Genomic DNA, 13608 nt, shown 5'->3' on the forward strand with positions numbered 1-13608 from the left:
CAGCGAAATTCTGTTCCTGCTCCCCGTCGGCAGTCAATGCGTCCTAAAGGGCCAGCTCCGAACAGGCCCGGCTGGCCGGTGTTGAGAAATTAGAACCCGGCGGCATTCAGCTGCGTAGGTCCCGGCTTCAGGGCTGCGGAGGCCACCAAACAACTTCCCGAATAACTCCAGTTACCAGGCAGGTAGAAACCCCAGGAGAACACGAATGAGGACAGCGCGCAATCACCAACACCCCGCTGCAGCGCGACCTCAGGATGATAATCAGTATTTCAGAGCGGGGCTCGAGAACTCGCGGAGCCGGGAGCCTACACGTCCGCTCCGGTGGCCATCTTGGCTCCTCCCCTCTTACCTCTTAGTTATGGGTCAGTTTCCTGTCCTTCGTCTAAAGAAATATGTCTACTTACCCAAGTATTCTGTACGTGCCTCTATTGTTGGATGAAAACTCCTGATAAATAGTTTTTTGGTCAACAAACAGAGAACGTGTATTTTTTTGCTGCCGCAAAAAATGCCTTTGGCACACCTTTCCTTTTTGCATATGTAAAGCAATTACAGAATACATTATGTTCGTTATGAATGGAGCTAAGTGCCATTACATGTCACACCTAAAATAACATGTTACAGGCAACTGTATAGCACATTTCCACCATCTGTAGAATGCTATGCTGCTCTCAGAATCTTCTGCCTTTTTCAGGCGCTTGACTGGAGTCTGCTGACTTTCCATTTGGTTGTGTTTCCTAATTTTTACAGCTGAATTGGCTTATATTGACCAGCGAAACTCAAAGTACAGCCCGGGGTGCGGCCTCCTGACATTTACATGCAGCCCCCTGGTCAACAGCAGCACTAACATTAAAAAGATGTTGAATAAACAGGTAATCCTTTATTTAAACGTTAATTGAAGTGATAGAAAACAAGTGACTAAGTTGTCCTGCACTGCTTAACTTAAGGAAAACCTTCACTTTTAAAGACATCTTGCAGCAAAAGAGTAAAAATACAAGGTCTCTTAAAAATTCAAAAAGTGAATTTTATTATCAACAAGCAGAACCATTTCACCTTAGTACATCAGATTATATTAGTTCTCTGAGAAGTATTTTTTTAATGATATATTTCAAACATAAATTCAGAAACATTTGTTCTTTCCCCCACCCGGACAGCAATGCCAACAGTGAACTAAGAGGCAAGTCAGTTGATATGTACACTCTTTGGGTGGCCTGGTTTCCTATTATACATGAAAACATTATAGTTTATTAAATCAAACACAGGAAAAGGTTTTGTACAGCACACATCCATAAGTTATGCAAGTGGAGGTTCTCTGATATATGATAATTAAGAAAAAGGAGGGAGAGTAAATTAAAACAATTGCCTAGGATCACACAATCTGGTAACGTGGGTAAACTGGGATTATATTAGTGCACTCAGAACCATTTCTCCTTAGTACATCAGATTAATCACAGGTTTTCTGATTTCACATTGTGCAAATCCAGCCACTAGCTGTATACACTTCGCTTCCCCTACACCCACCATACTGCCCTCCACCCCTAGAAACTCCCCTCCTGACCACCACCCTACTAGCATCAATGTGGCCCTTGGTCACATCAGAGACCAAACTTTATGGCCCTTGGGAAAATGTTTGCGAGTACCCATGAGCTACAATCCGATAGGGATCTGTGTAAAAGTTTATAGATGTATATGCCATAAGATTTATTTTATTCTGCTAGGCAAAATTACCCCATTTAGAGAAGTGTATCGTATATTACACAAAGAATTTCAGAACACATCTGCCTACTTAACACAATTTGATGACTTAGGTTTTTTTGTAAAGTGTTGTTTTGAAATTGATTTCTGCATAGCTAAACACAAAAAAGAGGCCGTAAACTTAAAACAGATTTCTTTTTTCCCGTACATTAGCATCTGTCTTCCAGTTCTGTACTGGTTAAGAGGGGGGCCCATATGCCATCGTTTAAATGTCATGAAAACCAGAAGTCTTTGTGGCTCTCACTGCACAGAACCGTGTGCCTTTTGTTTTTGAACGTCCACTATTTAACAAGCTACTTCCAACAAAAGATAAAGAGTTAACGAAATGCTTCATTATGTGATTCTAAGAAGCATTCAGTCTGGGAGGGCCTTAACTGGAATAGCTTTAACTCAACAGATCCTTCGAAAAGATTCCCTACTGTGTTCCCAAACGCATGGAGCCAGTTATCTGCACAGCAATGATGGCGTTCCAACATTTTTATAAGATAAAACTAAACAATGCGGGGAAAGTGCGATTTCCAACTACAAGTAAAATAAGTTGCAACTTAAAAAGCTATGGGGCAGATTTACAAGCCCCTTGCGCCAATTTTGCGTCACTTTTCCCGTGTTAAAACTGACGCAAAAGTGGCGCAAGAGGCTTGTAAATCTGCCCCTATACGTTTAAAAAAACAACAACAAACACAATGAGTGCACGTAGCTTTCCATGCCACTTTGCTCTGCTGAATTAACAATTTGCCCTTTTCAGGAGGCAGCGGTATAAACTATTTTAGTGCACATGAGTCATGCGTGTGTGACAGAGTTTCCTCGGTTTGCGCAGGCTGTCAGTCTGCGGTTCCTACCGCTTCCTAGTCACTTAAAAAAAAAAACACAAGCAAGCAAAAAAAAACATTTCCCTGTACTCGTGTCACTACTGTAAGCTCGGGCGTGAAATACCACAGATATTAATCATGGTGGAAACAGCGTGATATTTTGCTGCAATTGCTGTGTAGATGTGCAACACCCAAGAAACAAAGATGGACGAAGGAAGTAGCAAGACAATGCATGGAGACACACCCTGCAGGCATCTTCCAGGCACCACCGAGTCAAATGTCAGCCAAAACACAGAGGCCAGGCGAAGCGAGCACGAGAAAGGTTTCCTACCGCACACAATAGCTTTTCCCCATCCCAGAGATGTCGTTTCCGGTTCAGTACAGCAAGCCAAGCAGACTTCCAACCTCTAGGAAAGAGGACTCACTCTAACAAATGGATTATTAGACTGAACATTCTTCTGTAGAGGGCATGTTATCGAAGCCAGGAAGAGATGTCCAGCTTGACTTAGGAGATAAGTAGCACGTTGGATATACAGAGATTATACAGTAATACATTTACAATATTATATGTAAATGCAAAAGAAGGAATTACACAAACAAGAAAAAAGTGATGACAAGAGTCGGTGTGTCTAGCACTATCACACAGTTGTCACTAGCACGCAAAATGCAACAGGAATGAAGCCAAAATCTATGAAGATGCAGAAAACTGAATGCCACAAAGGCCAGCACGTCCTAAAATGTGCAATGCAATTTTACAAACATGAAATAATAGAAGATCCCGCCTTGTGTGGAACAGTAATACTAGTCAAAAACTGCTTAACATGATAAAGGGAGCACACAGGGGCACATGACACAATTAAAAAGCCACATAGAGTAATGTGATTTACTGTCTTATATGCAATGTCGGGGGCTGAATAGATGATTAACCAATTCCGTACTAAAAGCTCGTGCAAAGTTTCCTTTAACATGGATAAGTGCTTAAGGTTGGGGCACTAAAAGCCCATAGGGAGAGGTGAAACTATAAATACCTCAATGATATCTGAGGTTTAAAGAGCTCCACAGGAGCAGCAATGTCAATCTACACCCCCTCAAAGTGGTGCAAGCCCCCACCCCCCCTGCCCTCTCAACTTTTCACTGAACTGGCAAGGCTAGCAGCTTTTGCAAAACCTCTTTGTTTTAACCTTCACAGTGGGCCAAGCACTATAGTCTTTCACTGGTTTTCTTGACCCCCAGGGTGCAGTGCCCTGGGTTTCCAATATCGCTCCTAAAGCATGGAACGACCTCCCACACCACATTAGCGCCTCCTCCTCCTCCCTTCTTGAATTCTGCCAGAAGCTGAAGACCTGGATCCTCGAGTAAGTCATCGTTCCTTAAGGCTACCCTCACACACCTGCCAAAGCGCTAGGATATCCTCACGGGTGATGGTGCGCTATAAAAATACATTCAACATAACATCTAATGGGCCACGTGAAATGGGAAGTTCCTGTTCACGTGGGTGTCATCTAGCCTCTTGCTAGATCTGGGAATAGGATTAACTGACTCGCTACAAAGCAGCACATCTTCCCATGCCATCTTGGGGCACTCAGCAGCTTCACAGCTGGCATCACCATATTGCACTGGACTAACAGAGCTGGAGATATTATGTCTGTGTCTGACAGGACTCTTCCCTACTCTGAGACACCACAAAATTCCTAGAGGACGTGTCGCATGATTGATATTCATGAACTGGAGAAGAAAGCTCACCAACAATCAAGTAGAGAGAAATAACATGAAAAAAGTGGTTTATTACAGAAAAAGACTTGAGAGAGAACGGAGAAAGTGTGTGCAGAGAGGGAGGTAAGTGGCCAGATTGGAAATGAATATAGGGGTTGACACTCCTATTACCCCTAAACAAAAGCATATCAAAGGAAGTCCTAGAAGAGTATGAAAAATGTTGGAGAAACTGATACTGCATAAGTGTAGATGCATAAAAAATATTGTTAAAAGTACCTACAGTGCAATATTTGGTTACAAATGCCTTTTTTCTTTGCTGCTTCCAAACCAAACTTCAAGTTTCTGACTCCTTTTCTTATTACTTTTTTTTAGAGGTACTTCTCACTTCCGCTAATGCGGAAAGTTCAGTGAAGGGACCTAGTTTCAGATTCCAAGTTGATGTATTTAGCCCGCGATTTGCCTTTAGTATGGAATTTTCTTTGTAGAACAGTTAGGGACTGAAAGTTGTGCAACTACCAAACATTTCCACACAACAACAAAAAACACGAAATAACCATATACTAATTATAGCACAACAATCAGTGATCTTCCTAAAAATTGATCAGTTGAGGATTTTGATGACTCAGTTCTACTTCGTTTTCACTGAGAATTCATCAGCTTACCAGTATCAAAAGTAGTAGGAAAAGGATTTGCATGCAAGGGTCTAAGCTAGGATGGCTATGTAAAGACCTGGACCTTCAGTCATCTCTGAAAAAAGTAATGTTACAGGACATTATCACACTCCAGTACTGCCTGTAAAAACTACGATTCAGGATAACAAGAAAAATCCTAATGTAGTCATGGTAATTACCCCAAAAGTCCAAAAGAAAAAACATTCCAAAACTAATCTGTAGAAGGCTGCCTTCAGTAGCATGAAAATCTCCAGGTATGACAGGAAACACATCTAAGGGAAATCGTAGTTTATTCTTTAACACGGAGGACCCCATCCACACCCAACAACAATCCTGGGCAACTGATGTTTCCTTCAAACATAAACATTCTAATCTCTGGCATGACAATCCTGTCATTCCAGAGCTTACATTCTACTGTTGCCCAGGTTGGCATCATACCCAAGTAACGAAGATGCCACACATCTCCCTCCTATAATAATACACTCTAAAACTATATTCAAATACATAGAAGATGATGCAAAAAACAAAAGAAATGTCCAAGGGGTGCACCGACCAAGAGGTGCTGAAAATAAGGAAAAAACAATCATTGAACAAAACCTCTTAGGTACAAAGGTTTGCTCCCAACTCTACGGGATTTCCTTGGTACGACCTTCCTTCCAGCGTCACCAGACGTTGCTCCATTGCCAGTGTCACCCTTTGACTCTTTTCCACCAACCATCCTCCTTTCAACACAAATTACAGGTCGTTTATTCTTTAACACGGAGAATCCCATCCAAATCCAACAACAATCCTGGGCAACTGATGTTTCCTTCAAAAACCAACATTCTAATCTCAGTCATGACAATCCTGTCATTCCAAAGCTTACTTTCGACTGTTGCCCAGGTTGACATCATACTTAATTAGCCAAGATGCCACATAATCTTTCTGCTAAAAGGGGAAGGGTTCACCCCATCCTCGGTACACATGGTAAAATTGTTGGGCTGCACAACTGACTCCTCTTCGGCAAACTTCAATCCAAACTCAATCAAGAAACCTATTTCCAAATTACCTAAAGACTACTCAAATATGGAGACTCTACCATGACAGGGATCCCAGAGCCGCCCAACTCCAGTTCAAGTACTGTTCCATTCAATGAGAATATTAAAATCAGGTACGAAAAAATGTGCCTATATCACACCTATCCCACACGTGCTCCACTTTCTCCAAACAGAGCCTCATTGAAATTTAAACTGGGCTATTTAACCTACAAAGCTATACATATGATAAAAACGAGCCTAGCCAGCCTACTGACAATATCAAGGACTCTAGATAATCCATAAGCAAACTCTCTCCAATTCTGGTATTTCTCAAATTCAGAGGTACACAAGCAATGAAACAGTCCGTCTCAAACGCTGCTACAAATGTAACAGCAGGACATTGTTCTTGGTGTGATCACCTATACATTTTCAGCTGTAAATACAAGGACTGTGCTGTTTTAGTTAAAAAAAAGATTGGACACGTATTTAGCATGTTGGAGGAAGGAGAACAATTGTTTTTTTTTAAATAGGGTTCTAAAATCTGTGAACACCTGTAGGTCAAATCATCCATTTACATTGATTATAAAAACTGGAGAACACAAAATATTCAAACCACATGGATGAGAAGCATAAAATAACATCATGTCTGTACAACAATGCATGGCCTACAATAAAGTGTGCGATGATTTCACTCCAGTGGTTGTGTTGCCATAAATGATCAAGATGATTTGGACTGAGTGCTACAGAGGTTATAAAATATATCAAAGTTGCATTTAGCAATAATACGCATTGCTTGTCATTCTTGATTCAAGATGTTATGCTTTTCATCATGATTTGACCTTTGAACAATAAAAATACCAGGAAACAGTATTGAATAAAATACAGTGGAGTACTGTAAAGATGAATGACAGGGAGTGATTTGCTGCTGAAGATGAAGAAACACTGCTAGTCACAGATCATAAAGCTAACTAGTAAATGAGTTTCACTGATTGCAATTCGGGAATAAGTAATACCCGAATAATGCACAACTACTCCCAGTAACAAATGCAAAACAGAAGGGTCTATTGCTTATACAAGTAAGAGCACAGTACACTATAAGAAACAAAATTAGTCGTTTCACAGGAAAAATGATCTTGCAGATGAAAACCTGAGAAAACTTCTTACCAGAGATATCGAAGAAAATCCCTGAAGAGGGTTTAGAAGATTAATTTAGAAAAAATACAACAGATAACAACTCTTGCAGAGTTTCACCAGTAACAAATCCACAGAGGATAAGCATTAACATTCCTTACAGAGGCTCATAGGGTTAAAACTCTTCCGTGGCTCATGAGAGAGCAGCCTTAAAGAGAACCATCCAGGAAAGCTTGACATGGAGCGTTCTCTTGCAAAGAAACGTTTGAGAATATTATAGACGAGGATCTTCCTAGATTACTATACGAAATGCACAGTAGTAAAAAAAACTTTTGCAGACATTTATCCAGGAAAGAAACTTTGCATAAGATCACGGGGAAACCCTGGCAAAAGATAACGAAGGTTAACCTCTTGCAGAAAACTGCTGTTGAAAGTTCTTGCAAAGGATCTCCGGGGAAAATGTCTTACATCAGATCATCAAACAGCACTCTTGACGAGTGATCAGGGGAAGGGTTACAAGGAAATAGTCGGGAGTACCTTCACAGAACAAAATGTGAGAGCACTTTTGCACACTATTATAGGGCATCACACTGTTAACGCAATGCATTATTGCAAAAGAACAACAAAGGACACGCGTGAGGGCAAGAGAAAGCAGTAAAAAGAATTGCTAATGCATACGGGTTTCAAGTTATACGTTTTTCTCAACACATACATGGGTATGAATGTGAGCAGCGTGAATACACAAGTTCTTATCATTTTAATGTTCTATCAGTCAGTTGCACGTGAAACAAGAATCTTGAGCCTCAGGGCTCCATCAACCTCAGCAGACTTGCTTCTCGTGTTAATGATATATGCTTTTTTAATACGATAATGTGCACTACCCCTGAACACATGTTTTTAATAAGTTCAATAGAGTGCTGTGCATTTCAGGACAATTTCTTAATGACAAACGCTAAGCCTGCAGGCCTGCCCCCTAGCCAGGGGACACAAAAACTGTCACGGAGTACAGGTGATAAGTGCGAGGAATACAAAGGACGGCAGGGCCCTTTTGTACCTGAAACGGGGTGAGTCCTTCAAGCACTCCTCGAAATCAACGGTCACCTTCATGCTGTCGCCTCAGCCCCTCCCGGGCGATCAAGGTGAGTGCAGGAATAAGGAGGCAGCAGCAAGATAGGGGGATCTGTGCCCAGCAGCTGAAGTCTGTCACACTTCAGCCTGCCTCACCGCCGCCCAGCTCTCAGCCTTCGGCGCTTCCTCCACTTCTGAATACGGTCCCTGCTGGCAGACACTCCAGGCTCCCAGACACGCACATAGACATAGACAACGGACAACAATGCAAGAGTCGGAGCGTCATAGACACAAACGATAGAATCAGGACAGGGCGCCTACTTCTACCGAGCCCAAAGGAATCCAAACTGCGTGACGTAAATGACCCATATGAATATGTTTTTTTGAAAAAAGAGGAATATGTGGCGGCGAAAAGTAATGTTTAGCGTTGAGTCGTAAGAAATAGTGAGATTTTAATGAAACGCAAAGAACGCTTTCAAATATGTAATTTAACCGACCTATTTGTTGCAGCTTATGAAATGAAGAGACCTTGGTCGCCAATATACGTTGCTGCATATAAAATGAAAAGACCAAGGAAAATAACGTTGGAGACGTGTTTATTGTCTCATAATTCAAGCAGCCCACGACCAGCTCCCCGCATGTCCACATCAACCGTCCGACTCACTCCAACGCCCTCTCAACGAGTTACATCGGCCAGAACCACACGATGTATAATACCGCTGTGCATCCCGAGACACAGCACGAGATACACAGCCACAATACACATACTGCAGCATTATAACGATTACATTGAAGACACACAGCCACGTTTGAATATGGCGGCCAAGCTAGTCCGGCTGAATGATAGCACTCCTTCACCTTCGAACGTAAACAGCTTAAGGCACGCTAAAGCGCTGGTTTTACAAGACCCTAAGTGATGATTAAGAAATGTAAAAAAATTAAACTAAAGTGCGTTAAAAGAATGGTTGTATTAATTCTAAATAATAATTTATAGAATTGTAGAATGTAAAAAGTATACATATAAACATTCGTATTTTTATCATCTCTTTTACATATACCGATCATGCCATTTTATAGATCTAAATAGCTGTAGGGAATATTACCACCCTAGTGGCACGGCAGCTTTTGTGTATAGTTCTTTCTCCTCAACGAGGATTAAAAGCTTACTTTTGAAGATGGCGCACACTGTTGCTCCACCCTCCAAAAATCACACTTTTGGCAAGCCTGCCGGAAAGCTTTCGGTTTCCATGGAAACGCAATAGACAGACTTGATATGTACATCCATTGGACACGGGAGAACCTGGAGTAACATTCGCAACTTGTTATGAAACCAAATAAGCATTATTGTTTTGTATTGTAATTGCATTTATATAGCGCTTACTACCCCTGACGAGGCGTGGAAGCGCTTTTCCGGCGAGTAGCACGCTACTCCGGGACCCATAGAGGAATAGTGTTGATTTAGTATAGTGAAACATGCAAGTACATTTTAGGTGGTGGATACTGCATTAAAACAGTGGTCTAAGTGCATTAAAAAATATGGGAACTTCCTTCACATCATCTGGGAATGTCCGGAGGTTGCTACATTTTGGAGTAGAGTGCATGCGGTCATGAAAGAGGTCACGGGAGTCGAGATACAACCGGAAGCTAGGCGGTGTCTGCTGAATGTATGGGAACCAAATGACTACGACGTGGCTCAGACGCGATGGGCGACCCTGGCCAACATGATTGCGAAACGAGACATTGCACAGTTGTGGGGCGCTCCCCGCCCACCGACGGTCTCGGTGTGGAAGGAGAATATGGATTGGTGTATGTTTCGAGAGAAGACGGTATATGTGGCTCGAGGTCGGCCCAAAAAATGGGGTAAAATTTGGAGTCAATGGAACTCCTACAGAGGAGACATATGCATACCACCCCTTCCTGATGTCCCCGACGCCCCACACGCTCCCTGATCCGACATTCCATGATTTGTTCTAATTTACATGTTTTAAAATCTTGAGTCTTTTTTCCCCCGATTATGTCCCCCCTCTGATTTTCGTTGATTGACTTGCTTTATGATGTTATTGGCTTTTCCTTCCCGCTCAGAAACGCGCCTGTATTGTAATGCTCTTTTGCCTTGATTGTTTGTTTTATTTTTATATAATAAAAAGAGTTTAAAAAATATATATATGGGAACTGTGATGCTGCGCGCATTGGTGAGGGGTGAGTGAGTGTGGGGTCAGGGTCAAAGGTGTGGCTGAAAGTAAAGTTTTTCGCTCTTTTACCTTCGGGTAACTAACATATATTATAATTCACAGTTTAAATGAAAATTAAATGCAAGTTCTATTAATCAGGGGAAAATGCAATATCAGACATTTTGAACCCTCTATTAGTTAATGCACTGCAACCAGAGAGTCACAGAGTAGTTCAGTGGAGAATAGTGAAGAGTATGTTTAGTGCTAAATGTCCTAATACGGTCTTTGACAGAAAGCACTGTGAATATGTAAGTCATTGTTAGAAATGGGATTTTTGGTAGGCTAAGGCATGTGCCAAAGCCAGGCAGAAACCGCCACTCTAGTCAGGATAAGTGAGTTATACTCTTAAAATAACCCCTGCTCACCCCCTTGGTAGCTTGGCACGAGCAGTCAGGCTTATCTTAGAGGCAATGTATAAAGCATTTGCACATAACCAACAGTAATACAGTGTAAGCACTACAAAAGGACACCAAACCAGTTTAGAAAAATATCCAATATTTTTATATACTTAAGACAAGACCAAAAACGATAAAAAATACACAATACAGTAATTAAAAATCTTCAGTTATCAAAATATGCTTGGAAAACAGTTCCTTGATTTCAATAGCTCCGTCCGGGGATATCACGGCGTCGTGAGCAACTAAATCCAAATAGTTTTGGCTGACGGCGGTGTTGCGGGCCAGCTACACTATCGGGAAGACCCGCAAACAGTACCTTTTAGAAATGCAGGGCGTAGGAGACCTCTCATTGAGCTTCCGAAAGCACGGCGTCCGCAGGCGTCAGTTCCGGAGGTCGGCGCAGAAGTCGTCGGGGCCCTTGAAGTCACACCCATTGCAGATCGAACTCCTCTCTGTTGGAGTTAAGAGTGGTGCGAAGTACAGCGGTGCAGCGTGCGGTGCCCTCAGGTCGCGGTGCGAGCAGCGGCTCGTGGCGGCGTCAGATGGCGTCGTCACTGAGACCAGGGTTGCGGTGCGAAGTGAATGCGGTGCTTATCGCGGTGTTGGCAGGTCATGGTGCAAGCAGCATCTTTGTCATTGCTGATGCGCTGTCGTCGGCTGATGAACTGGAGTCGATGGCGCTAGAGTCAGTAGGCCAAGGCTGCGGTGTGGGATGAGAGCGGTGCAGAGTAACTTTACGAGCAGTGCCCTTGAACCATGGTGCAAGCAGAGGCGTAGATTTCGGCGTGGAGCGTTGTCATTGGGGATACCAAGGCATCGCCGCGAGGCGGTGCGGAGTGCGGGGCTCACAGGTCGCGGTGCGAGCAGCAGGCATAGGCAGTGAGACCAGGTTTGCAGTGCGGCGTTGTGGCGGTGCCCTCTGCGGTGCCTTCAGGAGACGGCAGCAGCGTCGTAGACTTCGTCGGGTTGCTTTTCTTCTGTTGCAGTACAAAACACACAGTTCCCAGTGCTGAGGGCAGAAGAGCTTGACGTCTTTGCTGTTCCTGAGATTTCTAGAACAGGGGGCAAGCTCTACCTCAAGCCCTTGGAGAAATTCACAAAAGTAGATTGCAGAAAGTTCAGTTCAGTCCTTTCACTGCCCAAGACAGAAGCAGCCACTGCAGGCCAACACAGCAAAGCACACAGCAAAGTGGTAGTTCCTCATCACAGCTTTTCCAGCTCTTCTTCTTGGCAGTCTTCTTGATCCAAAAGAGTTCTAAAGTTAAGGGGTCCGGGCCCCAATACTTACATCCCAAAATCCTTTGGTCTTTTAGGCAGAGAGTGTCTGTGGCGAGCCAGAACTAGTTCTGCCCTCTCTGGTGTGACTTCCTGGCAGGAGGTGGAGACGGCATGGTCAGAGGCAGACCAGGGGTGCACGCTAATCTCCTCCCCCTTCCCTAACTGCAGCCCAGGTGTATTCAGCCTTTTCCTGACCCACCTAGACTATCTGGAGCCACTCCTGCTCCCAGCCTTCTGTCATCCAAAACCCAGACAGGCAATCCACATTCCAGCAGAGACACACAGGATGACTGAGCAAGAAAATACCTACTTTCTAAGGGGTGGCTGACATGTAAGAAAAGGTGAGGGACTGGCAAGTGTGCACACTGGCCAAGTCGATATGGCAGTTACAAACTGCACGCCGACTCCACCATGGCGGGACTGTGTTACCTTTTCAGGGCTACTCACGTGGGTGGCACAATCAGTACTGCAGGTCCACTAGTAGCATTTGATTCACATTCCCTGGCCCACTCAGTGCACTTTACAAGGGACTAACAAGTAAACCAAATATCCAATCATGGAAACACCAATCCATAATACTATTTCCCACACGAGCACTTGCACTTTACCACTGATCAGCAGTGAGGAAAGTGCATAGAAACACTACGCCAGCAAAAACAGAGTTAAAACCGGGAGGTCAGAAATAAAAAACTCAGGGGAAACATGTCAAAAGATTACAAGTCTAACAGTCATTGTTAGACTTGGTATTCATGGCGTGATTTCTCCTGATTCTTTTGCCTCTACCTCCTGCATTTTTTGACTGTGTGTGGATTTAGTTTTTGCTGGCGTAAATGCTTGGGCTTGCAATTGCTGATAAGTGTCAAATTGCAACAGCTCCTCATGTAAATTATTATGATTGGTTATCCATGTTTGTCATATTTGATTTACAGGTAAGTCCCCAGTAACATGCACTGAGTGTGCGCAGGGCCTGTACATCAAAAGCTGCTAGTGGGCTTGCAGCACTGGTTGTGCTACCCACATGAGTAGCCCTGTAAGTGTGTCTCAGACCTACCACTATAGTGTCTGCATGCACATTTGTAATTGCCATGTTGACCTAGCCAGAGCACCCACTTGCCAATCCCTAACTTTCCCTTTTCTCGCATGTAAGACACACATAAGGTAGGCCCAATCCCCAAGGGCAGGGTGCAGTGTACCTGAAATGTAGGACATGTACTGGTGTGTTTTGCATGTCCTGATAAGGAAATACTTTCAATTTCTTTTTTCATTATTGAAAGGCTGTCTGTCCCTTAGGATAACATGGGAGCTGCACTTTAACATCTTACAAGTGTAACTTTCCATTGGGACAAGATAAAAAATTGAGTTTAGGGTCTCTGGACTCAGAATTTAAAAACACACCTTTTAGTAAAGGTGTTTTTAAAACTGTGCATTTGAAAATGCCACTTTTAGAAAGTGGACATTTTCTAGTTTAACAATTCTGTGTGCCTCTGTCTGCTTGTGTATTCACTATCTGGTTTTGGAATGGCAGGAGCTGGGAATGTACA

The 13608-nt window shown here is 43.1% G+C and overlaps 1 protein-coding gene across 4 annotated transcripts in view; it reads right to left on the reverse strand.

Annotated features, from left to right (window-relative positions):
* ACAP2 (ArfGAP with coiled-coil, ankyrin repeat and PH domains 2) overlaps window positions 1-8429 on the reverse strand; it is a 402961-nt gene extending 394532 nt beyond the window's left edge. For 3 of the 4 annotated variants that reach the window (XM_078666364.1, XM_078666363.1, XM_078666361.1), the window contains exon 1: window positions 8147-8384. In XM_078666364.1, the coding sequence (XP_078522490.1) occupies window positions 8147-8199 (53 nt within the window). In that variant the 5' untranslated portion in view covers window positions 8200-8384. Of the gene's footprint in view, window positions 1-8146 lie in introns of all 4 variants that reach the window. The other variant, XM_078666362.1, reaches the window with a different exon arrangement.
* Window positions 8430-13608: the final 5179 nt, after the last annotated feature.

Source organism: Lissotriton helveticus, chromosome 11, assembly GCF_964261635.1.
Source record: "Lissotriton helveticus chromosome 11, aLisHel1.1, whole genome shotgun sequence".
NCBI classification, from domain to species: domain Eukaryota; kingdom Metazoa; phylum Chordata; class Amphibia; order Caudata; family Salamandridae; genus Lissotriton; species Lissotriton helveticus.